A 24,882-nucleotide genomic window follows, 5' to 3' on the forward strand; every position below is an offset into this window, starting at 1 on the left:
ACAATTTCTCCCATGTGATTTTGTAGGAGCAGGTATCTCATGAACCACTAATATTGCAAATGTTCTAGGCAGTTTGTAATCTGGGAGATGAAGCATTGATTTGTAGCTGCAGAAATTCTTGATATTAGCACTGAAAATCATGTAATAGGGACAAGCCAAACGGTAATTGGAATAGCGTGATTTTGATTGTAAGATCCGATATCTGACAGATCTCCAGGGCTAGAGCCTAATTCTTTATATAAGTTGGAAACTTAGTATGCCAAATCATACAGAACAAGTCACACCCGACAGCTTGTGAAATAGCAAAACTGAAGATGGTAAGGCAACTGCTGCGACCATGCTAGCAGTGCTTTTTTTTTGTTACATTTGTCCAGGACTAAATATTGCAAGTACCAGACCTTGGACCCATATACTTGACAAATCCCAGTTCAGCTGCTATTTCATATTTGAACGTTTGGCTTTGTTGACTAGTGATCTCTTCATCTGGGACTGTGAATAGTTATTAGGTGGTGCAGGTACAATGGAATAGTGACGCCACTTATTTTACTTAGTCAGTTGCTATAACAAAAGGAAACTCAGCTCAGCATCAAATATTTATCACGGTATAGCTGCAGTTAGGTGAGAGCTATGGAAATAGAAGGGCTGATGGATGAAACAGGAGAACTGAAACTAGATTTTGTGGTACTCTTTAATGCATGTTTTCATCACTGACTTTAAAATGTCTCCTGTCTCCTTCCAGGGGAGCTAATGATGAGTCTCCTGTGGTATTACAGACCAGAGCACACTCAGGGAGGTCGCAATCCCAGCATGCATCAGGTGAGCAGTCCCAAATACCTCATTGGGACGGTTAGGGGATATTTGGCAAGGATCTACTCTATTCCAGGGAGATGGGACTGGAATGAACATCCCTGCTCAGCATTCATGCTTAGCCTTTCATAGCTCATGGAGGCAGGATCCTTGTCGCACTGGTCTCCTGGCTGCTCCACAGATGCTGCCATATTTTTGTGTTGAATGAGTAAAACCAGTGTGTTTCATGTAGGACACGAGCAATCTGATGCTGTAAGTAGCAAGGATGAGTGGTAACAGAAGTATCTGTACCTTTCACAGGATCTTCTTTGCTTTAAAATTTACTATTTCCTGTGGTCTGAAAACAGTGCTATGCCACTTTAGAAAAGAGGCTATTTGACTTTAGCTAGGGGAAGGTGCACTGTTTTGGGAATCAGAAGATGCTGTGTTTTATATTAAATCAAGACTGAATGTCTTTCTAAAAGATAGGCTTTGTTTCAGCCAGAAGTTATGAGCTTGATGCAGGAATTACTGGGTGAGAATCTCTGGCCTGTGTTATGCGGGGCATCCAACTTAGATGATCCGAATGAGTCCCTTCTTTCCTTAAATCTATGCATTGAATTTGTGACTTTTTATTAAAAACTCCTCTTTTAGGGGATCAGTCCAGTCCCTCTAGCCTGAAATTAGTCATATGGGACCAAAAGCTCCTGTTCCCATTTTGTATAATGGGCAGAAAAGGGTGGCTTTATTAGGGAGGTTAAAAACAAATTTAAGAAGTATACTGTGCTCCTTCTGCACAATGGGTTCTCTTTTAAAAGTAAAACTTGTGACCCAATATGTCTTCAAACCCAGGCCTGTTGCTTTGCTTAATTTTGTATGGAGGGGAAAAGGTACATTTTTAAACCAAAAGAGCAGAGAGATTAGAGAGGAATGAGTTACTGCCATTTTTCCATCCAACAAAAAGTTCACAATGTGCTGCTTTTAAATTCTATTCAGTAGTTGTACATGCCGCATGTATGATCCCCAGATTTTCTTTTGGAAACCAGTTTGGTACCTTGTGACATTGTAGTCCACAAACGAAATCTGAGAGTATCTTGCTGCATTTTAGTGCGGAGAGAGCAAGAAGTCAGGTTAGGGAGGAACTACCTCACTTTCCTCTTCCCACACCTGTCTTGCTATACAAAAACTGCTTTAAAAGGAGAAGCTGCCACTGAGCTGAGTAGGTAGAATAGGCTTGCCAAGGATGACTCAGGTAAACTTGATTTAAGGAGGAAACCAAAACATTCACACACCTCTGCGGGTTGGGGTTTGTTTGTTGGTTAGTTTTTTATTGCTTTTCTAGTTGTTGATCACATTCCCAGACTCTGACCCTGCTCCTGAGGCTGTAGTGAAGCCTGTCCTCTGCCTACCCTGCTTCCCTGGGGCACCAGGCAAAATGAACCCTGAAGCGCATTGCTGGCACTTACACAATGGCATCTTTATTACCCCAGATCCTCTTCACTTCTGATTACCACACCTGATGCTAAATTAGCTCCAGCTGGGTTGGCCCATGCCCAGTGGCAGCACATGTCAACCCCTCCCTAACTGCTTCAGATGCCCCCTTTCAAGATCCAGACTGGGGAGAAGAGGCTACTGCCATTTTTTCATCACTTAGAATAGCTCTTCCAGTTGATGAGAGAGAGTTGGAGAGGAAAAGGGGACAATTTATTTACTCTGAGACTGATCACTACAGTACTTTAGAGGCTAGTGGGAGAGGTTGGCCAAGTGCCATTCATATCATTTATTTGTGTAAATGAATCAGAAAAGATTTCCAGTGCAGGAAAGAGAAAACTGAGATGGTCCCCCAGGGTATAGGAAGTAGGGTGGGAAGAGAGCTCTTGCCTTCTGCCTAAGTTGCTAAACAAAGTGGTGGATTGTAAGAAGGTTCATTCTTTGCCGTGCAATTTCTCCAGTCTTTCCACATACCGTTCTAGAGGTCTGATGTTGGGATTGGATGAGGTGAAAAATCCTGTCTTTACTTTGGATTTCTTTGCATCTTGGGCCTTTTGTAATATCTCCCCTGACAGACATTACAGGACATTTTCCCCTCTAAGCTGTCTTCTAGTTGCTGAGTCTGGTATTGGAAGAGCACTTTTTGAAAAAGCTGCATTCATATTGCTCGATGCAGCGTTCTGAAAGGTCACCTGGTGAGAAGCACTTATCACAATATAAGTCACAGATTCTCAATTGCATTTGAAATGAGAGATTTGGATAAGCAATATCTCTGAGCTGCCTGCTGGTGGCAGCTGTCTTACTGAACAGTGATATTTGCCATACATGTGGAGATTGGTAATATAAAGTAGAATGACGGTGAGTTTATGTGATGGGAAAGCTATAACATTTTGGTCAAATGTTAAACAGTGAAGTTCTTTTGGTCACTAAAACAATTAGGCTATAAAATTATAACTGTGAATTGTTTGGGTTGATTGCAACATGTAACTTGTAGGGGATTGTGCTTTCTCTTTAAGAAGTGTGGTGTTGTATGTGTGTATACCTTTCTCTCCTTTAAGGAGAGAGTACCTAGGACTGCCTTGCCTCTCTCTCTAAGTGCTCCCGTCCATTGAGTGACTGTCCCTTTTGTATATCCGTTTGCAGAATGAGATCTTTGCATCCCGACATCAGGATGAAAACAGTATTGCCTGCATTGAGGAAAAGTGCTATGTTCTGACCTTTGCAGAGTACTGCAGGTAGGTGGTGCTCTTAACTTGCTGTTGCTTTTGCAGCTTATCTCTGTATCACCAGTTCTTTTCAACATTTCTATTACCTGATCTCATTCAGCAGAACTGTGTGTGCTTTGCAGCCTACCTCTTCTAGTTAAACTGTACTGCGGTACATTTAGGGAATGAGAGTGCTGTGCTAACCTAGGAGTGTTTGTCATGCTCTAGCTCTAGGGTGACCAAATGTCCTGATTTTACAGAGACAGTCCTGATTTTTGGGTCTTTTTCTTATATAGGCTCCTATTACCCCACCCCAGCCCCCACCCTCGTCCCGATTTTTCACATTTGCTGTCTGGTCACCCTATCTAGCTCCTTTGGGTATCTCTTTGCTTTATTTCAGAGTAGCAGCCATGTTAGTCTGTATCTGCAAAAAGAACAGGAGTTCTTGTGGCACCTTAGAGACTAACAAATTTAGTTGAGCATAAGCTTTTGTGGGCTACAGCCCACTTCATCGGATTCATGCAGTTGAAAATACAGCAGGAAGATATATTAACACCCATTGTTTCATGTTCTCTGTGTATATATATATCTTCCTACTGTATTTTCCACTACATGCATCCGATGAAGTGGGCTGTAGCCCACAAAAGCTTATGCTCAAATAAATTTGTTAGTCTCCAAGGGGCCACAAGTACTCCTGTTTTCTTTGCTTTGTGTTTTATAAACACTTTAAGCAGTTTATAAGTATTTACATGTGCATGACCTTTCTACTACAGAACATGCTCATCAGTAGACACAGTAAAACACAGTAACATTTCAGTTACAAAACTGGAGTGTACATACATTTCCTCCACATGTACATGTATGCTCCAAGTTCAGCTAAAATGCATATGCCTAATGTGTTTGCTGTCCTTATCACTCTTTGTAGGCGTGCCAATAGTATCAGGTGTTTTAGTAATTGAGTCACCCAATATAGTGACTAGAGAAATATTTAACTACTTTACAGTTTAATTTTTGCTATTTTTAATCAGTCTTAGTGACCAAGGACTTCAGAGAATCTGTATTTTCTAACAGTAACAGTATTCTAACAGTAACAAATTTAAAGTAACAATTGCAAAATAGAAATTAGATTTAAAGTCCAGACTATAGGTTATTAAAATGGAAAATAACCCTTTAAAAATCTGTCCTATTTTACGTGCTTTTACTATGTGCTATTGGTTGTATTGTATGCTTTGCTTATCTTGGGCAGTAGCTTAGCCAGTTTCACACTGGTCCTTATGCCACGTTCCAAAGCTTCACTGGGTTTCTAAAAATGAAGGTCATTTCCTAAAATAGTTATTTTTAGTTCAACGAACATATACTGATTTTTACAAAAGTTCTTTTGAGCACCACGTACATCCTAGTTCTGAACTACCTGCTGCTTTTTTAATAACTCACTTCCCAAAAAAGCAGACATGAGTGACTGGGAATAATATACCACTGGACTTCTGCACTGGTTTGAAACTTCTGGACAGGAGTCCCATTTCCCTGTGGCATGGCTTGACAGAGGCAGGTGGATGTTACATTAAAGCAACTGGAGCAGCTCTGCACTGTTCAGAATTTGCCTTTATGGAACTTCAATAAAAGTGGAATAAATCCACTCTGAGTAATTGGAGAATTAAAATAATTTGGAAAGACCACTTTGTCATTTTCCTCTTGGCATAACTGCGCTTTCAGAAGCACTTGATAAAGTGAGCCATAGAATGAAAATGTAGTAAAGAAAAGCTTGTTGATACAGTGAATCCCTGCAAAAAAGAAACCAGGATGTTCTTACAAATGTGCTTGGTATGTCCAGAAAAAAACCACCAGCAAAATAGGATAGGTTTGTTCCTACTCTAATTACTTTGAACCTATGAAGTTGAATCAGCTCTGACATGAAGCTACTGTGATTAGAATATAGCCTTTCCTCATAAATTATTATATGCTGAAGTGTTACCCATCTCAGAACCCACAGGGGCTATTCCTGACTCACTGGCCAAATGTTTATATATTTTTATTGCACTGTGTGGAGCCTTTACAAATTTTGTACTAATTGGAGCTGCTGGCTGTGTTCCTTAGAAATATGCCTCTCTGCGCACTATACAAGTGATCCATTGCTAACCTGTGCTAAACTGGTTTGAATGCTCAGGGAGTTTAAAGACATCAGCACAGGCAGTGGGGAAGGTGTTCTCACAAACTGGTCAACAAAGCTGAATTCACTGGCTCAGAAGAACCTCCTATACAGATTCTTGTTCAGATACCACTGTTGCACAATGTGTGTTTGAAACCACTTGAAGAACTGATAAGGTAGCTTGATATGTGGTATCCATTTCATTGAGATCTTGCAGATATCCTCCCCCATTCTTAAGTGCCTCTATTCGGGTGAGAGTTCAACCAGCTGGGTTAGTAAGCAGATGGCCAAAATTATGTAAGCCTTGTTCATGGTGATTCCATTCCCGATGCTACCACAGTCGTTGCAAAGTACATGTTTGAACTCAAGCTAGATAGGAAGGAGATCTTACCAGTGGATGAAGGATTTTGCTGTTTCATTGGCAGCTCTGTGTCTCGGGTATGTACCAAGCACAACGATAAGAGTTCTCACCATGAGAATCGTGTTCAATCGCAATCTGATCACCAAAGCCCATGTTTCATCAGTGGTCAACAGTTGTTTGTATGCTTTCAATCTTCAAAATATTTCAAATGTAGGCTCTTTCTTCCTGATGCCGACCTTAGCATGGACAGGCCAGCCTTTGATCTTTAGGCTGGATTACTGTTATGTGCACACTTGTGCCCTTAAACCACTCCAGCTCTGCAGCTATTGCAGAACAAGCTTGGCTACTGTGCAGGAGCCTTCGCCCACAAGTTTTACACCCACATTCCATAGGTTGCTCACTTGCTGAGCAGGCAGCTAATGTATCACTATGGTTATAATCATATAGCCTTATGTAAGAGGGCCCTTCAACATCAGGTATTTTCTGCTTATGTCGTGCTGCTACAGCTGAGCTCACTGAGGTTCTTACAGCTGCTTTGCTATAAATAAACTCTAGAAAGGACAGAAGGCAGGACCTTCTCTGCAGGACCAGGAATGCTGTCCCTCCCAACACTTCCCACTGCATGTCTGTGTCATCCCACTGGGAAAGGCTCAAGGTTTTTTATTTTACTTGGTGTTTGGGCGGCATGCTTTGTTCTGCTCCTGATCTCAGTTCTGTTTGTGCAAGTTCTCTCCATTCATACTAAAATGTTTATATTTTAAGGTGCCCCGTAGCCTTCTGCTATGAGTGCTTATAAATTAAAACACTGTGGTATAATTATCAGGTTGACTGGCTGGCAAATCATTTTATACGCACACATTATTTCTGCAAATGTCCAGTCATTGTTTTAAAGTACCGTAATCCACTAGGGCATATTCCTCCTCCTGGACCAGGCTCACAAATGGCAGGTGTTGTTGCAAAATATCCAACTCCAGACTTAATTTAAGTCTTTTTGTCATCCAGTAGCACCAGTAAAAGGCCTTGTTGACTCAGAGAATGGAGTGTTCTGTGTCCTGGCTTATGTTTATGCTTAATCACCTTTATTTGAGCAATAATCTTTTTCCAGTGCTAATCAACAGAAATAAGGCAAAGGTGGTTAAACAATGCAGATTAACTGTTGTAATCCTCCATACTGTAGAGAATCTACCAGCCAGGAAATCTAAACTAGTGTGCTACTTGGCAACGCTCAGAGTAGTTATAACTTGTAAACCAACCTCTAAATCTCTTTTTGGTGAAAGGATAGTTCTATTCCAGAATCCATAACTTTATCTTCCCCACTCCTGCAGTAGCCTGGCAGGAATGTACTGTAATGGGTGTAACCCTAAGGAGCAGAAGGAGATTATAGTCTCTTCCAGCGGGAGGCCTTAGCAGGAATAGTGAAAGCTTGAGCAGTGAAGGCACTAAATGAAGATTTCCTGTGACATTTTTTATTTAATTACATTGCAGATTCTGTGCCTTGGCAAAGCGTCGTGTCGAGGGGATCCCAGGCAGGAAAACAATGATGGTTCCTCCATCAGAAGAGTATTCCACACCTCCGCATCGCAAGGTCCCAGAGGACACTGATCCTGATCTGGTTTTTCTCTGCCGCCATGTCTATGATTTTCGACATGGGCGCATCTTGAAGAATCCGCAGTAGCAAAACTCTTCAGTCCAGCTATGGTGATGACAAGTGGCACCAGAGAGCCAGTGGCAGGTTGACCGTCTGGGACATCCATGCATGCTCAGCAACTCTTTTAGTACTGCTTGCAGGCCAGAAGGAACGTCCAAGCACTCTGTCCTCAAAGACTGAAAAGATTTCCGCATTCAGGAACAGATCCATGTCAAGGAAGGCCAGCAGTTCAAAGCACAGCACTTCATTAAAGAGCATAAATTAAAATATATACCTATAAATAAATATATGTATATAGATATAGGTACTTGCATATGTAAATCTATATCTATATAGGTATATAGAGATGCATATATTGAGAGGGGTTTTGCAGGGGAGAAAAGTCAGTATACTAAATCCAAAGCCATCATTGGTGGGGGTGGTTGGAATATGCAGGAGGGATTCTGTGGTGCAGGTATGAGTCAAGCTGTGATAGGTCCATGGTTTTCATGTCCTGATGTGAAGAGAGAGGGCAAAGCCCAGTTCATTTGCATGGTGCAGGATAGTCATGCTTGCCCAGCAGAAAAGGCAGGGTGTGGGGATTCTTGATGTCACCGCTACTTCAAAATCCAATAATTCCTCTTGAAGTTGTGCCAAGTGCAGAGTGGCTGTCTGCTGTACTGAATAGTTTTTGCTTTGTAAAGGGAGAGGGACTCCTTTTTCCTGTACAATTTTTCTGCAGTCTATGATTTACCACCCAGATTGGGGCCTTTAGGCAGGCCGTGAACTCTGTTTCAGCTCCAAGGTAAAAAACAGGGCGAGGGATAGTAGGCCTTACCTCATGCCTTTATGGAAAGCTGCATGTCTGTCAGAGGTCTTTGACCAACAAGGCACACCTCTAGCAGACACGTACTGTTGTAAGATATGGAACACATGAGCTTTGCTCTGTAGGTGAAAGCCATGCTTTTCTTCTCTTCAGGATACTCATCTCCTTGCCCTCCTTGACATCAGATGCCTTCCCTAACAGTGTAAATGGTTTATTCTCTCCCTTCCAAGTTCAGTTTTCTTTGCTGTAGTTTAGTCCCTGTAGAATCTAGATGTGCACATTCCACCATAGGTGGGTAAGCTAGAGGCAGGGGAAGAAGTGAAAAATATTTCCTTTGGCTATTTCATCCTAAAAATGACACCTGACACAATTGTTTTGGTCTTGGGCATGGTCATACTGCTGAGAAAATTAGCAGTGCTCTCTCTTGGCACTGCCTTCCATCCTCCTCCCCTACTACTAATACTGACATCTGAACATGCTCACCAGGGTGGCTTTGTGGCTTCTGAAAGGAACTGACCAATGAGAGGTGTGCGTTGTTGAAAAATGCTACCTGATTCCTACAGATACTTTTGCCTCTTGCCTTATGTGTATAGATCCTAGAGATACTTTAGTTTATCTTAACACAAACTATTGAAGTTAATTCTAAAGAAAACCAAAGGACAGCATAACAGAGTCCATTGAATCAGTCACACACAGCTGGGAATCCATTTGTAGATTGCACTAATTTAAAGAATGAGAATCAACACTGTATCGGTCCATGTACCTGCTGACTGCTGGAGTCACTCATTTAAAGTAGGGACCTGCATTTTCAGTTTTGGGGGTGCCTGAACTAGTGTTAAACAATAGAAGTGTTCATACTGCTTTAATGTTGTTGTCCTTTAAGTGGAAGTAGCACTACCTTTACTCACCACGGACACTGATGGAGCTGCAATCAAGGAGATTTTCCTCTTGCTCTGATCACTGAGGCTATGCCTACCTGGCCTGGAGAAAATATCCCTAACACGTTAAATTCTGTTAAGTGAAAATTGTGCAGCCTGTGTTTCTGTTAACACAGGCGTTATCCAGAAATTTGTTCTACATACCAAAGAGGGAAATGTTTATGGAAGGACAAGAGAACCTTGAAGGAAGATGGGAAGGTCTGAGGCCCATGAGGGCCAACCCTGGAAGTGTGGCACATGTTCACTTGATCTCAATGGACAATTCTTGCTCAGTATTCCAGAGAACAATGAAAAATTCCAAAGTCCCTACCAATGCGCCCCAGGGGAAAACTCCCAAGCCTTCATTTTCAAGAGATTTAACCCTAGGCACCTGAGCACAAATCCATAATGTAAGCATTTAATCCCACTTATACCTCAAGGTACTGTTGGTGTCAAGTAATTGTCTGTTTTCTCCTTAGCAATTACTTGGAATAAGGAGGTTAGGCCATTGGCACTACAGAACGCATTTCACTACAGCGTCAGAGCAGGGTTGGGGTAACCTCAGAGCTCTCAATTGGCCAAGTGAGAGCATCATGGAGGGGATGGATGCTCACTAGATGGGAGGATGGTGTAGTTCCTGCTCCCTTGTAGTAAACAGTGGTGTGGTTGTGGAGCAATATTGTAGTTTCTGTAGCCTACTGCCTGCCCTTCTGGTCCCATGGTGAGAGGTAGGTAGTTGTGGCTACAGGGTGGAGAGGGGCGCACAAGGAAAATGGAGCGGCGGGACTAATACAGGGGAAACAGCTCAGATCAATGATATGGGAAAGTCTTAGGAACCCTTATATGGACAAGCTGATATGTTCTGAGTCAGATTTGGGACTCCTTGGACAGCCATCCTGAGTAGGATCAATGGGGTCAGGGACAGTCCATGCTAAGATGCCTGAGGATCCTCTTCTATAAAAGGAGTAGCCTTATTTACTGGTGTCGTGACAGGGTTTCTCAAGCTTTCCTGCTAATTCAAATCTGCACACTACTGCAAAGTCAGTAAAGCGTTTACTATCCAGCCTCAGAAACCACAGTCACTTGTTGAAAATTTTACTTCTCCTGGCTCCCCCTCCACCTGTCCTATCTCCTTTCCAGGTGGGGGGAAAGAAATCCAGCTTGCCCAAAGGGGAGAGGAAAAATTGTATTTACTCATGTTCTGGGATGTGCTGTCACCCCTGTCCAGAGAGGAGAAATCCTGTCTCTTCTGATGTTATGTCAGAATCTGCTTCAGGCCAAGAACATTGTTCAAGACTCACATGGTTGCTTATGCTGTTGTGCAAACAGCATGTAAATGAATCAAAATGTCTTATCCATAATGAGACTATTTCATGCTTTTTTAATCTATTAGATATGGAAATATTTTTTGAAACTGAAAATGCAGTCAGTAGAATTTAAATTGAAATGTAATACATGTAAAATATATTTTAGTTGAGAATTTTGTAAAATGCACTTTTTTGTGTCTCTTCCCTGGTTTCCCAGATCTGTATTTCAGTGTTTACAGATGGAATGAGAACATTCCCTATACCCTCCGTCTGTGAGAAAGATATATTAGAAGTAATTCTTAAAAAATAAATTTGAAAAATTGTATTGATTTAGAAAACAAATGTCAAGTCTTGCGCAGTTTTTATTTTTCGCTGTCACTCAGAATTTCATATGACTTAGAGCTCTGGCCAGTTTTCAGGCAGGGGGGCTCTTTGAACAATTTAAGAGGAGAACTGAGTAGAGGCCAGTAATCCAGGAACCAGAAGCGACCAAGATTGAGGGTACAGCTACACTTGAAACTTCAAAGCCCTGCCACGGCAGCACTTTGAAGTGCGAGTGCGGTCGCAGCGCCAGCGCTGGGAGACAGCTCTCCCAGCGCTGCACGTACTCCACATCCTGATGGGGTTTAGCTTGCAGCGCTGGGAGCGGCACTGTTTACACTGGTGCTTTACAGCGCTGTATCTTGCAGCCCTCGGGGGTGTTTTTTTCACACCTCTGAGCGAGAAAGTTGCAGCGCTGTAAAGCGCCAGTGTAGCCAAGGCCTGAGTCTGTTAGGAGCAGATGTTAATGTGTGACCTTGGTATGTGTGATTGATGGTAAACTTCCAGTTGGGGGGGGAGTACTTATGGAGGTGTGGATATCTGTAGGGTTGTAGAATGAGCCGACAAAGGGATAGGGAAAATAATTAGGTATCTTTGCGTGTGTGTCGAGAGAGCCACCCAAGGAGGAAGATGCTGAGTGAGCACCAGATGAGGGCATTGTTTTTTTTAATCTGGTTTTCTGTGGCTTCCATCCCAGGAGTATCTGAGAGAGGAATCAAATGAATTAAAAATAAAAAAGAAGTTGACTTCTTAGTGGTAAAAGCCAAAAACCCCTCAGCCTCCAAGGCCTGTGCCTTCAGAACACCAGACGGAAACGCCCACTGGAACAGACCCATTCAGCAAAGCATTCTGAGGGATGACAGATTATCACCTTGGGGGGTGAGGGAGGGAGTGGGAAGTCCCTTCAACATCACCAGGAGATCAGTAGGTGTCTGTAATTTGTATTACGGTGGCGCCTAGAGACTTCAACCATGAGAGAGAGACCCTGTTGTGCTGGGTTCTGTACATGCACATAGTGAAAGTCTGTCCCTGTCCCAAAGAGTTTACAGTTGAAAAAGGACAAAGAAAGGGTGCAGAGGAAACAGAGGCAGAGAGAGGTGAAGTGACTTGCCTGTGCTCACCCCGCAGGTCAGTGGCAGGGCTGGGAATAGAAGCCAGGTCCTCTGACTCTTAGGATGGTGCACCATCCTAGGACTCGCTTTCTTTGTCTACTGCTCTGTGTGCAAATCTAAATGTATCTAAATTGGGCTGGTTTATTTTACGCAAATTAAATATTGTGTTTTCTTTGAGGCTGTTGGCAGGTTCGCTGTGGGATTTCGATGCGCTGGAGAAGAGCTTCATCCGCTGCAGCAGGCTGAAGAAAGCTTGGAGATTGAGGTGGCTGCAGAAATGAGTCTGTAAGGCCACTAGCCGGGTGGGAAAACTTGGCATTGCAGGTTATGTGGGTGTGCACCATCCGGTTATGTGGGATAGACCATCGCTATCTATTGGCAAAGCCACCAGCAATCGGTGAAGGCACGAGGGGGAGATGCATGCAGGGAGTTAGCTAGTGAACATCTCGAGCCACAGAGCTCTATACTTATTTTGATTTCTGTATTTAGAAAATACTGCAGTGTTGGACATCTCCAGACTTGCCAGTTTGTTCATGGTCCATTTCCCAAGTGTGTCATACTAACCGTTTATCAGGAGCTGCGTTCACAAGCTCTTCACTACTTCTGAATTGTTCAAATGTCTCTCTCTTTATTTTCCTTCTCACGCTAGTGTGACCAGAAGCAAATGTGAAAAATCAGGACCGGGGCAGAGTGGGGGGAGGGTGTATAGAGGCCTATATAAGAAAAAGACCCAAAAACCGGGACTGTCCCTATAAAATCGGGACATCTGGTCACCCTATCTCACGCACAGATTTGGAGAAGCGTTGGGCATCACAACCACCAAAGAGCATTTATTCATGGTATCCTCGCTCATCAACTAGTAATGGACCTAATGTCTTTCTGGCTTTCCCCATGTTAGTAGTAACCTTTCTGATTCCCCCTTTCCGCCCCACACACACCCCTTTACCCTCTTTGGCTGCTCTAATTCTGCATTTTCGCTGCCTTTATCTTTTCTCTGCAGTATTAACTGATTATATTCTCTTTTGCTTCTGTCTCAGTTCCAAGGAAGGCTGTTATTATACCTCAGATCTCTGATTAGTCCTTGATGAATCCATATTGGCCATGCCTTGCTGTGTTCTTTTACAGTGGAATAGTAGCCTGTGTGTTCGTTCGTTCACTCTCTCGTGTGCGCACTCTCTGGAGTGCCTTCATTTCTTGCTCCTGCAGACAGTAGCACCAGGCTCAGGCAAGGAAGCATTCTAGCCAGGGAGCCATCCTCACTGGGAAACTGGTGAGTGATCCCATGGCCTTTCCCTCAGTGGCCACTTCCACCTGTAAAAATACATCTGCAGCGGAGTGTGACGCTGTCATCTGCCAAAGGTCTCTACAGCAATCAAAAATGGGTTTACGCTCAACAGGAAGAAAAATGCCTCAAATGGAGAGGGCCCCAAAGGGCAGAGGCAGGCGTAGTTTTGTATATCTTGATATGGTTGGGATTTGAGAGAAGAGAGGAGAAATAGGACTTTTGATGGGTGCTTGACTATTAGGTAGGTCTGCCATCTGGTGGCAGACTCGTGACTGGGAAGCATCGCCAGAGTGTTATGCATGATAATGAGGGTAAGAACTGATCTAGCTATCATCAGCATTACTTTAAAAAAAGCCAAATCCTGGAGTCCTTACTCAAGTTACAAAAAAAAAAAAATCCCCCAAAACCCTCCCTAAGAGAGTTTTGTTTTGAAAAGGACTGAGGACTACAGGCTTGGCCCATAGCGCCTATAGCTGTAACACACCCACCAAGCATAGCTCCATGGAGAAATACTGCTGCTGGATGGCAAGGTCAGTGCAGCAGGGATCCGAGATCATTGGGACGGGTCAGTCCCTTGAGCTGCTTACCCTGAGGTCTGATGAAAAGAACCAGGAAGATCTCTGCAACTCAGCAGTGCCTTGAGTGCTGCTCCATGAGGCTCAGCCGAATCCCTCCATATGAGCAGAGACAGAGCAGTTTGGATTATGTGGTGACCTCTCCATAGGCCCTTAGAAATGGAAAGAGCAATTTATAGAAGTGATGGACTGTGTTTCATTAATGGGGGAGAGACCCTGTACATAAGTGAAGGGAGAGAATGAATCCTGGGAGCGAGACGAGGGAGGATGGGGAAAAAAGTCAATGTCTGTTACTGACACTGAATTGGCTCCTAAGTATACAGAGGGGGGTGAATTGGTGTGGTTTGTGGGAGAGGTGATGGGGTAACACACAGTAACCACTTACAGTATGTGCAAAATGTTTCAGACCCCAGCCCCGCATGTCATAACTACAGTGGGTGGTGTAACTGGCTTCTGGAGAAGGCAGTCCTCTCATCTTTCATTCCCAGAGCTCCAGTGATGCATCCTATCTTTAACCTATCAGGGCCACGAGAGGCCATACACATACATTCTGTAGCCCATACACTCTCTACTACCCACTCCTCACATATTAACTGTCCTTGCCAGATAGAGAGGATACAAAAAAACAACTTGCAGGTCTGTGAAAGCTCAGCACAGACGTCCGTGGACTGAACAATGACCTGTGGAGTTTTAGAGTTGCATTTTAGGTGTTGTAGATCCCTGTTCTGGGCTGTCTATTTGTGTGCTGTTGTAAAGAATACTGGTTTTGTTTGTTTTTAGATCACCTACAGATACAGTGCAATTACACGTTTTATCTAGGTTGTTGGGTGAAGGTAATGTTATGGAGTTGTAGGAAATAATCCATAGAGAGAATTCCAAATTACGGAACACTTCCTGATATTGATGGAATCCAAATAAAATTCAGTAAACATTATCAGAGTAACTTGAGCTTGCAAGTATGTGCAAACTCCCACAGCGCACTGGGGCAGAGACTGTTTTGAAGCATGGTAAGTGAAGACATGCAGTGCTGAGACACAATTTTGCTTGCTGGAATAATGCTGTGTGGACAACCAGCCATGTTTGTGGAACCAGGTTCAGATGTGCTCTGGTGCAGTGTGGATAGGCCCTCCCTGGCTTTTTAGAAAGATGCAGCTGCAGCTCCTGAGCTGCTTTTAAAGGAAATGTTCTCATACAAAATGGGAAATGACTGCCTAGGAAGGAGTACTGTGGAAAAGGATCTGGGGGTCATAGCAGACCACAAGCTAAATATGAGTGAACAGTGTATGTTGCCAAAAAAAAATCATTGTAGGATGTATTAGCAGGAGGGTTGTAAGCAAGACATGAGATGTAATTCTAACAGTCTGCTCCATGCTGACTAAGCCTCAGCTGGAGTATTGTGTCCAGTTCTTGGTGCCACATTTCAGGAAAGATGTGGACAAATTTGAGAGAGTCCAGAGAAGAGCAACAAAAATTATTAAAGGTCTAGAAAACATGACCTATGAGGGAAGATTGAAAAAATTGGGTTTGTTTAGCCTGCAGAAGAGAAGACTGAGAGGGGACACGATAACAGTCTTCAAGTACATAAAAGGTTGTTACAAGGAGGAGGGAGAAAAATTGTTCTCCTTAACCTCTGAGGATAGGACAAGAAGCAATGGGCTTAAATTGCACTAAGGGCAGCTTAGGTTGGACATTAGGAAAAACTTCCTACCTGTCAGGGTGGTTAAGCACTGGAATAAATTGCCTAGGGAGGTTGTGGAATCTCCATCACTGGAGATTTTTAAGAGCAGGTTAGACAAACATCTGCAAGAGACTTAGTCCTGCCCTGAGTGCAGGGGACTGGACTAGATGACCTCTCGAGATCCTGTTCAGTCCTACAATTCTATGATTCTATAGTGCCCCTGCCAGCCTTCTGGTACGTTTCATTAAAAGCTCCAGGACCTGCTTCTTTGTAGGACTGTGCTTTTTGCCACAGGATACAGGGCCCTCAATTTCTTTACCAAGAATCCTTGTTACCAGTGCTGTTCCTTACAGAAAACTCGGTGCAAGTTTTACCTGTAAACCAGAAAAATGGATATAAGTGAGAAATAATGTAGGGTGAGATCAGGAAAAAAAGACTTCTTGACAATGAAATTGATTAAGCTGTGAATAGTCTCCCAAAGGAAATGAGGCACTTCTGCATGTAGCATTTAAATTGGACTGCACAGAACAGTAAATTCAGGAGGCAGAGTCCTGTGTATTCCTGCTTCCATGACTGCAGGCTTTTGTTCCAGAATCATTGCTATTAGATTTTTTTATTTTTTTATTTGAATTATTTTGGTTGCAAAGAGATCTTTGCAAAAGTGAATCTCCTTTAATTCAATATCTTGCTTGTTTATCTCCCTGGGTCTGGAGACAGCCTGAAGCAATAGCTCGAAGAGAAGTGTGTGACTAGCACTTGTTTAATACTGAAAACTAACAACGACAAGACTGTCAGCATTAACAATTTAACTGTGCATCATTTTAGCTGAAACAGCCAGGTAATGTTTCTATCCCACAATCCCAACCATCTTCCATGCCTTCCCAAGTGCTAAAAGCCCCACCAAGGCCTTAATCAAAGGCCAAATCCCCCCCCCTTCCCCTTGTTAGCGTCCTTAGGCATTGCCAACACAAATCCATGGCACATCGAAACCATGGGGACAATGTAAAAAAGAATTGGATTTTGTATCAAAGTAAGTAACATGAGGAATACTGGACCTAGTCTCAATTGTTTTCCTATTTATATTAAATGAACTCTTTCTGTGAACCTGATATTGGTACGGAATTTATGGCCTGACATACCTGAGGGGTTCAGCTTGCTGCAGAGGTCTTTGTGGCTGCGTGCTCTGGGTGTCCCTAAGCCTCCGACTACCAGAAGCTGGAACTGGACAACAGGGGATGGATCACTCAATAATTGCTCTGTTCTGTTCATTCCCTCAGAAGCATCTGATACTGGCACTGTCAGAGACAGGATACTGAGCTAGATGGCCCATTGGTCTGACCCAGGATGGCTGTTCTTATGATCACTATACCAGGTGTAACAATTGTGCATTGCAAGAGAGATGGACTGTATGAGCTAATAGGCCAGGCAACATGTACTCTGTCAAACTGGACCTATGTTCTCCAGCAGGATCTGTGATTTCTCCAGCACTGTGGTGTGGCAGGCTCAGGAGTTCATAGTGGTTTCATTTAAATAACAAATATAATGTTTTAACAAACTAAAGGACAATGATTAGCTGCACAACCAGTGCAGTAGCCCCATGTGCTGCTTGTTTCGATATTAAATGCATGCTGCTCTATATTTTCAGTGTGCCACATCTATAGTGAAAATGTGTAAGTACCTTTTAGAAGTTGCCAGGGGAAGCTGGAGGTTTGGGTACATTGGAAGGAACAGTTTGGGCATTTGGCACCTGGGTGGTTTAGGGTTATGGCACATCAGATGGATGTTGACATTTAAATTGTCATCTTAGGTTTCAGAGTTATGTCCACTGAGCTGGTTCAGACCTCAGAGCTATTGCTTCATACTGTCTGCAGTCTCACAAAGACAACACTCTGTTTACATTTGCTTCATGGTTTTACGCTTTTCTTATTTTGGCAAGTGATGGATTCTAGGACATGTCCCCCACTGATAGAATGGAGAAATACAGGTTACCAATGCATCTCTGGCAGCTTAAGACTCTGGGTATTTCTACAGAGCAAAATCTGTACATCAGCTAGCTTTATTCCAGTTAGCATGCGTAATGGTAGCAGGGAAGGTAACGCAGTGCAGGCCAGCATGCCAAGTATAGAGCCAGAGTTTGCACCAGGCTTGTATGATCTGTGCTGAAGCCCTCACTGCGCTGTCTGCACTGCTCAGTGTCCCAAACTAGCTCAGACAGGCAAGCCCAGACACAGCTTTTCCTCCATAGACATAAACTCTGTGACTTGTGGGACTTATTTCACAGGGGGTAAGACCAGAAGGGACCACCACCTCATCTCGATAGTAGACAGTTCCTGGATGCCATCGTGTTATGAAGTCAGAGAGCAAAAGCCATAAGTGTTGGTTACGTTTAACTGCCGCGACAACATGTGTCCTTGTAACTAACAGTAATTGTGTCACAGCGAAGTGACAGGAGCAGTTCTGACTGTCAGATTAAAGTGACAGAATCCTCTTAACAGGTTTCCCACAGGTTTGTCCCATTCAAGTGACTACTGAAAAATGATCCACAGACAAAACAGCACGTGTGTCTGAGTGTTTTGACTAATTAAAGATGGCAGGATCAGGCTCGGAGGGAGGGAGAATCTTCCAGGAAAAAGTGGGAGTATTAGCATAGGCCCATATTAACTAGTCTGGGACAGCCAAGAAAGAGAAATCATGGCTTGAATAGAGGTAGATGTGCTCCTCCAGTGGCTGCCATTGGTATGTAGCCTTTTTCTCTCTCCTTTTCAGCCAACACCATTTTCCCAGATCAATAATTTTTTAGAAACTTGAAAGTCTTATTCACAAACCCAGCACTTGTTTTCAAGAGAAGCACAATTGCGTTTACTATCATGCCTCCTTTGTTCCTTTCTGAGCTAACAGCAGCACCATCAACAGAGCTTCCTCAGAACTAATGGATGAGCACACTCGAGAACCGACATCCCGCCAAGATAGAAAGCACATCCCACCATGGCTTGAATAGTAAAACTTTAAAAGTGACCTGCAAAGAATTTATTACAAATGGGCTTTTGCCTGTTTGTTTGTTTATGATGGAGAAAGAATGTCTGAAAGATTTTTCTTTTCCATGTTTAAAAAAATAAGATCTGTTTTTCTTTTAACCCTAAGAATATCAGGAATGTCAAGTTTTCTCTTTTCTGGTTTTACAGGAGGATTTCTTACAAGCCTTAGGGATGTTTATCATGAGCTCCAACACATTAAGGGAACAAAGAGAACTGTGGGAATTAGGTACCAGTCAGCCTATTTCAATACCTGGAAAGATACTGAAACAAATCATTAATTCATTTGTAAGCACCTAGAGGATAATAAGTTTATGTGGAATAGCCAGCATGGATTTGTCAAGAACAAATCATGCCAGACAATCTAATTTCTTTCTTTGACAGGGTTTCTGGCCTAGTGGATAAGGGGGAAGCAGTAGACATGATATATCTTGGTTTTGTAGCATTTTTAACACAGTCCCATGTGACATACTCATAAGCAAACTAGGGAAATGTGGTCTACGTGAAACTACTATAAAATGGTTGCTTAAATGGTTGAAAAACCATACTGAGTCACTATCAATGGTTCACAGTCAAACTTAAGGACATATGTAGTGGGGTCTGGAACTAGTCAATGTTTTCATTAACGATTTGGATTATGAAGTGGAGAGTATGCTTATAAAATTTGCAGATAACACCAAGCTGGGAGGGTTCACAAGCACTTTGGAGGGCAGGATTAGAATTCAAAACAAGCTTGACAAATTGGAGAACTGGTCTGAAATCAACAAGATGAAATCCAGTAAAGATAAGTACAAGGTACTGTATTTAGGAAAGAAAAATCAAAGTCAGCTACAAAATAGGGACTAACTGTGGAAGTTGGTAGTACTGCTGAAAAGGATCTGGGAGTTATAGAGGATCACAAATGAATGAGTCAACAATGTGATGCAGTTGCAGAAAAGGCTAATATATAGGGTGTATTAACAGGAGTGTCAGATACAAGACAGGGGAGATAGTTGTTCTGCTCTGCTTGGCACTAACAAGGTGTCAGCTGGAGTACTGCGTCCAGCCCTGAGTGCCACACTTTGAGAATAGTGGACAAACTGGAGAATTCAAAGGAGAGCAACAAAAATGTTACAAGGTTTAGAAAACCTGACCTGTGAGGAAAGGTTATAAAACCTGGGCATGTTTAGTCTTGAGAAAAGAAGACTAAGGGGACCTGATAAGTTTTGTAATATGTTAAGTACTGTTATAAAGAAGACTGATCAATTATTCTCCATGTCCATTGAAGGTAGGACAAGAGGTAATGGGCTTAATCTGCTGCAAGGGAGAGATGTAGGTTAGATATTAAGGACATTTTTCTAACTATAAGGATAGTTAACAAATACCTACTTTATCCAAAATGTTAATTAGTTACTGAAGCTAAATGTGTTTAGTAAAAACAAAGAAAAACCGAAATAGTTCTGAATTATCTGGCGAAAAATCCCCTCCCCTCTCCATCGCTTAATTTTCAGGTTTTTTGACTCTTACAATGTGAACATTTCACTGATTCTCCCATCACCATAGAGTCTTCCAGGCTAGAGAGGATTTTAATTTTTCATGTTAAAAAGAAAAGTGGTGGGGGGGAAACAAACATTTTTCAAGTCTTTGGCATCCAGACTGAGAAATAAAGGGCACAACCCTGCAATTTTTCCCTTTGCAGGCCCCGTTTAACAAGGAGAAACATCCTTTTTAGTCCTTCTACTGTGTGTATTACACTATTGTGTATTGTATGTAGAGGAACTATTCATCTCTATTCAAGCCCCACTAAGCACCATCTAACTGTCCCTCTAGCAAGCTGCATATATCCCTCACAACCAACACAGGTTAGAGCCGTGGTTCTCAAGCTTTAGCAAACCAAGGATTGATTACAATTTTTCACAGATCCCAAAACCCCCTGTCCAGCCCCAGAACCTGCTCCCATCCAACCTCTTCCCACCCCCAATCCACTCTGCCCCTCCTCTTCCCCACCTCTTTCTGCCCCCTCCCCTGAGTATGCCCCTTCCCCACTCCTCTCCCTCCCTCCTGCATACCACTGAACAGCTGTTTCACGAATTGCAGGAGGCACTGGGAGGGAGGGGATGAGTTGATCAATGGGGCCAGTGGCCCTGGACATGACTTGCGGACCCCCTGGAGTACCCTCATGGTCCCCTAGGGGTCCGTGGACCCCAGTTTGAGAAACCTTGAGTTAGAGGATTAGAGGTGACTCTGAGCTGCAAAGTTTAGGTTTGTTCTGAACTCACAAAGTCAGAAATGTAGCTCTGACCTCTTGCAAAGTTTAGGCAGGATTGGATCCAGAGTTTCGGCTCATCTATCGATCATACAATTAAAAGTGGCCAAAATGATAGGTTCCTTAATACATTATACTGACTGAATGTACATCATTCATAGATATCTATAATACAGCATCTCTGTAAGTATTTATAAAATTATATTACTCTTCCTTCTCAAAACTCATTTTTTCTTGGAGGTTTATAAACTAGTCATACATATTAATAGAAAAATAAATACCATGTGAAACAGGAGCCCTGAAGCTTGCAGCCAAGCAACCCTCTGTTTTATTGCTTGCTCCCTGGTGATTTTCTCTGGTGCGTCTCATCTCTTCCTCTAAATGTATGGCCCAATCCCACTCCCTTTGAAGTAAATAAATCTAAAATTGACTTCAGTGGGAATTAGATAGTCCCTGAGTTTGTAAATTCTTTGGGGCAGGGACACTATATTCCTTCTGGAAAGCACCATTTGTATCTATGATTTTCTGTAAATAATAAAATATACCCACACCAGCACCTGTATGGTTTTGATAATGGAAGCAAATGTTAAGCACTTCTGTCAGTGTATCCTGGCTTCTTTCCTATTTCTCCCGCTGTTCTAGAGATTTGGATGGGAGGCATTTTAAAGGCAAATATAATTTTGCCTTTAATTTTGAAAAGCCTGATGCAAGTTTCTTCTGCTGCTGGTGCCAGCAAAACTGATGCTTAGGATTCTTCTCTTGGATATTGAATGGCCTCTTTGTCTCCTTTCCATCAGGCAGGGACCAGATTAAGCACAGTTTCCACTAGAATGTCTCTGTGACTGCAGAACCAGGGAGGTGATGAACGGTGAGGACTGCATGTTCCTTGGACAGAATTTGAACAGCAGAGTCCCTTGATTTTAACTAGGATTTCCTATTTTTGTTACAGATGACATTCAGAGGGAGGGTGGCAGGGGGAATGAGTCTCTGTTCACTTTTTGCTAAGCAGAAAAGGGCAGCGCAAGTCAGTGAGATGACTTGTGCATTGCTCATTCTGAGTCAGGAGCAGAGGAAGATTTTGGGCAGGTCAGAGTTTTTCCATTTGTAACATAGGTAGAAAATAATTATCTACCATTGTAAAGTGCTTTGAGATCCTTGGATGAGAAGTGCTCAGTTTTATCATGGAGCTGTTCAGTAATTTTGTGATTCATTTTTGGCAGGAGTGGGGAAAAAAGTGGAAAGATGAAAATGAATTGAGCAGTTTCATTAAGTCCTTAAAATTACTTATTTTTGATGGTAGTGTCTAGTGTTTTTGGGTTCTCCTTTGATCTGAAATGGCTTGATTTTAACAGGCCAAACTTTCCAGGGAGTTAAAGGATTTTTTTAAATGAATGGAATGCTTAGTCTAATTTTGACAAAAATTGGTTTCCATTAAAGCTATTGACACTACTCACCATTACTATTGAGATTATAAACTCCATGTGTCTCATTTTATCACGTGTTTACAGTGCCAAGCACAATAGGGCCATGATCTCTGAATGAGGACTCTGGGCGCTCTCACAATACAAATAATAATTTCAGTCACAGTGGATGAAGCCAGCCACCTTTGAAAGATTTGCCTGTTTAAAGTTTTCAACACCAGCCCCTCACACTTAGCGTTTTAAATGCTGGCAAGCAAATCTTGCAATGCCAGCCGCTTTGTGTTGAAATGATAGTGTGTAAAGATTGAAATTATGCTCTCGGCCTCCACCCTAACCCCAGTGCCAAATGCCTACTAGGCGCTCCTTCATTTGAGAATGACCATGAGGGCTGGCCACTGTGATGGGGCAAGGCCAGATGGCTACAGTAAAGTAGTGAGGAACAGGTATGTTAGCCCCAGGCTAAACAAATCCCTGGTCCAGTGGTAACCAATTGGCTCCAGGTTAATCAAGACACCTGGGGCCAATTAAGATCTTTCTAGAAGGCAGTGGAGAGAGCTTCTTTAATTAGAACACCTGCAGCCAATCAAGGGCTGGCTGGAACTAGTTAAAAGCCTCCCAGTTAGTCAGTGAGGTGTGCGTGTGTGAGGAGCTAGGAGCAAGATTCACAAGGAGCTGAGAGTGAGAGTGAGAGTGAGAGTGAGAGTGAGAGTGAGAGCTGCTCCTGGAGGAATGAGGAGTACAAGTGTTATCAGACACCAGGAGGAAGGTCCTGTGGTGAGGATAAAGAAGGTGTTTGGAGGAGGCCATAGGGAAGTAGCCCAGGGAGTTGTAGCTGTCATGCAGCTATTACTGGAGACACTCTAGACAGCTGCGATCCACAGAGCCCTTGGCTGGAACCCGGAGTAGAGGGAGGGCCTGGGTTCCCCCAATACCTCCCAACTCCTGATCAGACACAGGAGGAGTTGATCCAGACTGTGGGTTCCACCAGAGAGGAAGATCACTGAGGTGAGCAAATCTGCCAATAAGCGCAGGACCCACCGAAGTAGAGGAGAAACTTTGTCACACCACCTGCAATGAACATTTTAAGTGATACCATATAAAGTTTTCAATGTGAACAGCTGCTGTTCATAATGAGAACTTTAGACAAGTGTACAAAAAAAATATCCAACAAGAGGAAAATCAATGACGCACTGGGGCTCTCTCATGCATCCATTCTTCTATTTTGCCATCTACTTCTCTTACAGATAGAGCATCAATCTTCTAAATAATAACCTACAAACAATTCATAATTGAAACATGAGTTCCTATCTTGCCATATAGAGCTTGCAGTTGTCCTAAAAACCTTTGCCAATGGCGAGGGTGGAAGAAAGGATAATGTAGTCTGTGCAATGGAGTTTACGGGTCTGGGCTGGCATAAAACAAAATCCTACTTCTCTCCCACACCGGGAACTTGTATGTCAAATATTAAACTAAATCACATTTGTGACTAAGCAAAGATACTTTACAAAGGGAACAGGACTTGAAATCACAGTGGTGCTTCTGGGCATTGGTACAATGGGAATAATAATGGAAAATGTTTGGGAGCAGTGGATTTAAAATGGGACAATGTAATGAATTCTACTTAGCAAAGGTAACCATTGCAGATGTGAGTGTTACATTCGTGAAACTTGTTGCTATAGTGATGAGATGGCTTTTCCCTCAGTGCCTTTAGTGACAGTGGTTAATCCATTTTTAAGAGGAAAGGATATTTTAATAAAGGAAACCATTTATATTGGATTAACAAGTATACTGAATAAAAGCCCCACTTAGGCTTCCTATTTAATTTTAATATTAGACCTTACCCGTCTGTTTTAACTCATAAGAAGAGCAGCACACACACTGGGGGGTATTGTGTAAAAACAGTCTCTAAAGTGCTCTGTCCACACCACCACAAGAGCAACCTCCTAAAACCCAAATCTATTCAAATTATCAAATAATTCTTAGACATAAATCAATTTAATAATGTAAAAGCTCCAGATCTGGATTGATATTTTTGCTTTTCCTATTGTAAAGACAGCTGAAATGTTTCTAAATAAAAAAATCACGTTTGTTTTTAAAACCCAAGTATTCTCTTGCTTTGAAAGAATGTTGAAATCTTGTGCAAGTGCATGAGGACCTGAATGCTGAAACTGACTAGTATAGGGATCAGCAACCTTTCAGAAGTGGTGTGCCAAGTCTTCATTTATTGTGGTAATTTAAGGTTTTGCGTGCCAGTAATACATTTCACATTTACAGGGGCTGATGGATAGAACCCCAGACTGGAAGCAGGCTGAGCGGACCGGCAGCTGGGACCTGCTGCTGGTCTGGGGTTCTGTCCGCCAGCCCCTGCCAGCAGACCGGCAGCTGGGACCCCAGACTGGCAGTAGTGTGCCACAGTAAATCAGCTCATGTGCCACCTTTGGCACACGTGCCATAGGTTGCTAACACCTGGACTAGTACATAGAAGACTGTTACAAGGAGGAGAGAGAAAAATGGTTCTTCTTAACCTCTGAGGATAGGACAAGACGC

The 24,882-nt window shown here is 42.7% G+C and overlaps 1 protein-coding gene across 1 annotated transcript in view; it reads left to right on the forward strand.

The window, feature by feature from the left end:
- The window catches only part of BAHD1 (bromo adjacent homology domain containing 1), a 72,486-nt gene extending 61,478 nt beyond the window's left edge, over positions 1 to 11,008 (forward strand). Inside the window, exons 5-7 of the mRNA XM_030559471.1 lie at positions 740 to 816; positions 3,421 to 3,512; positions 7,475 to 11,008. Of these exons, the coding sequence (XP_030415331.1) occupies positions 740 to 816; positions 3,421 to 3,512; positions 7,475 to 7,664 (359 nt within the window). The 3' untranslated portion in view covers positions 7,665 to 11,008. The remainder of the gene's footprint in view (positions 1 to 739; positions 817 to 3,420; positions 3,513 to 7,474) is intronic.
- Positions 11,009 to 24,882: the final 13,874 nt, after the last annotated feature.

Source organism: Gopherus evgoodei, chromosome 4 (assembly GCF_007399415.2).
Source record: "Gopherus evgoodei ecotype Sinaloan lineage chromosome 4, rGopEvg1_v1.p, whole genome shotgun sequence".
Taxonomy (NCBI): domain Eukaryota; kingdom Metazoa; phylum Chordata; order Testudines; family Testudinidae; genus Gopherus; species Gopherus evgoodei.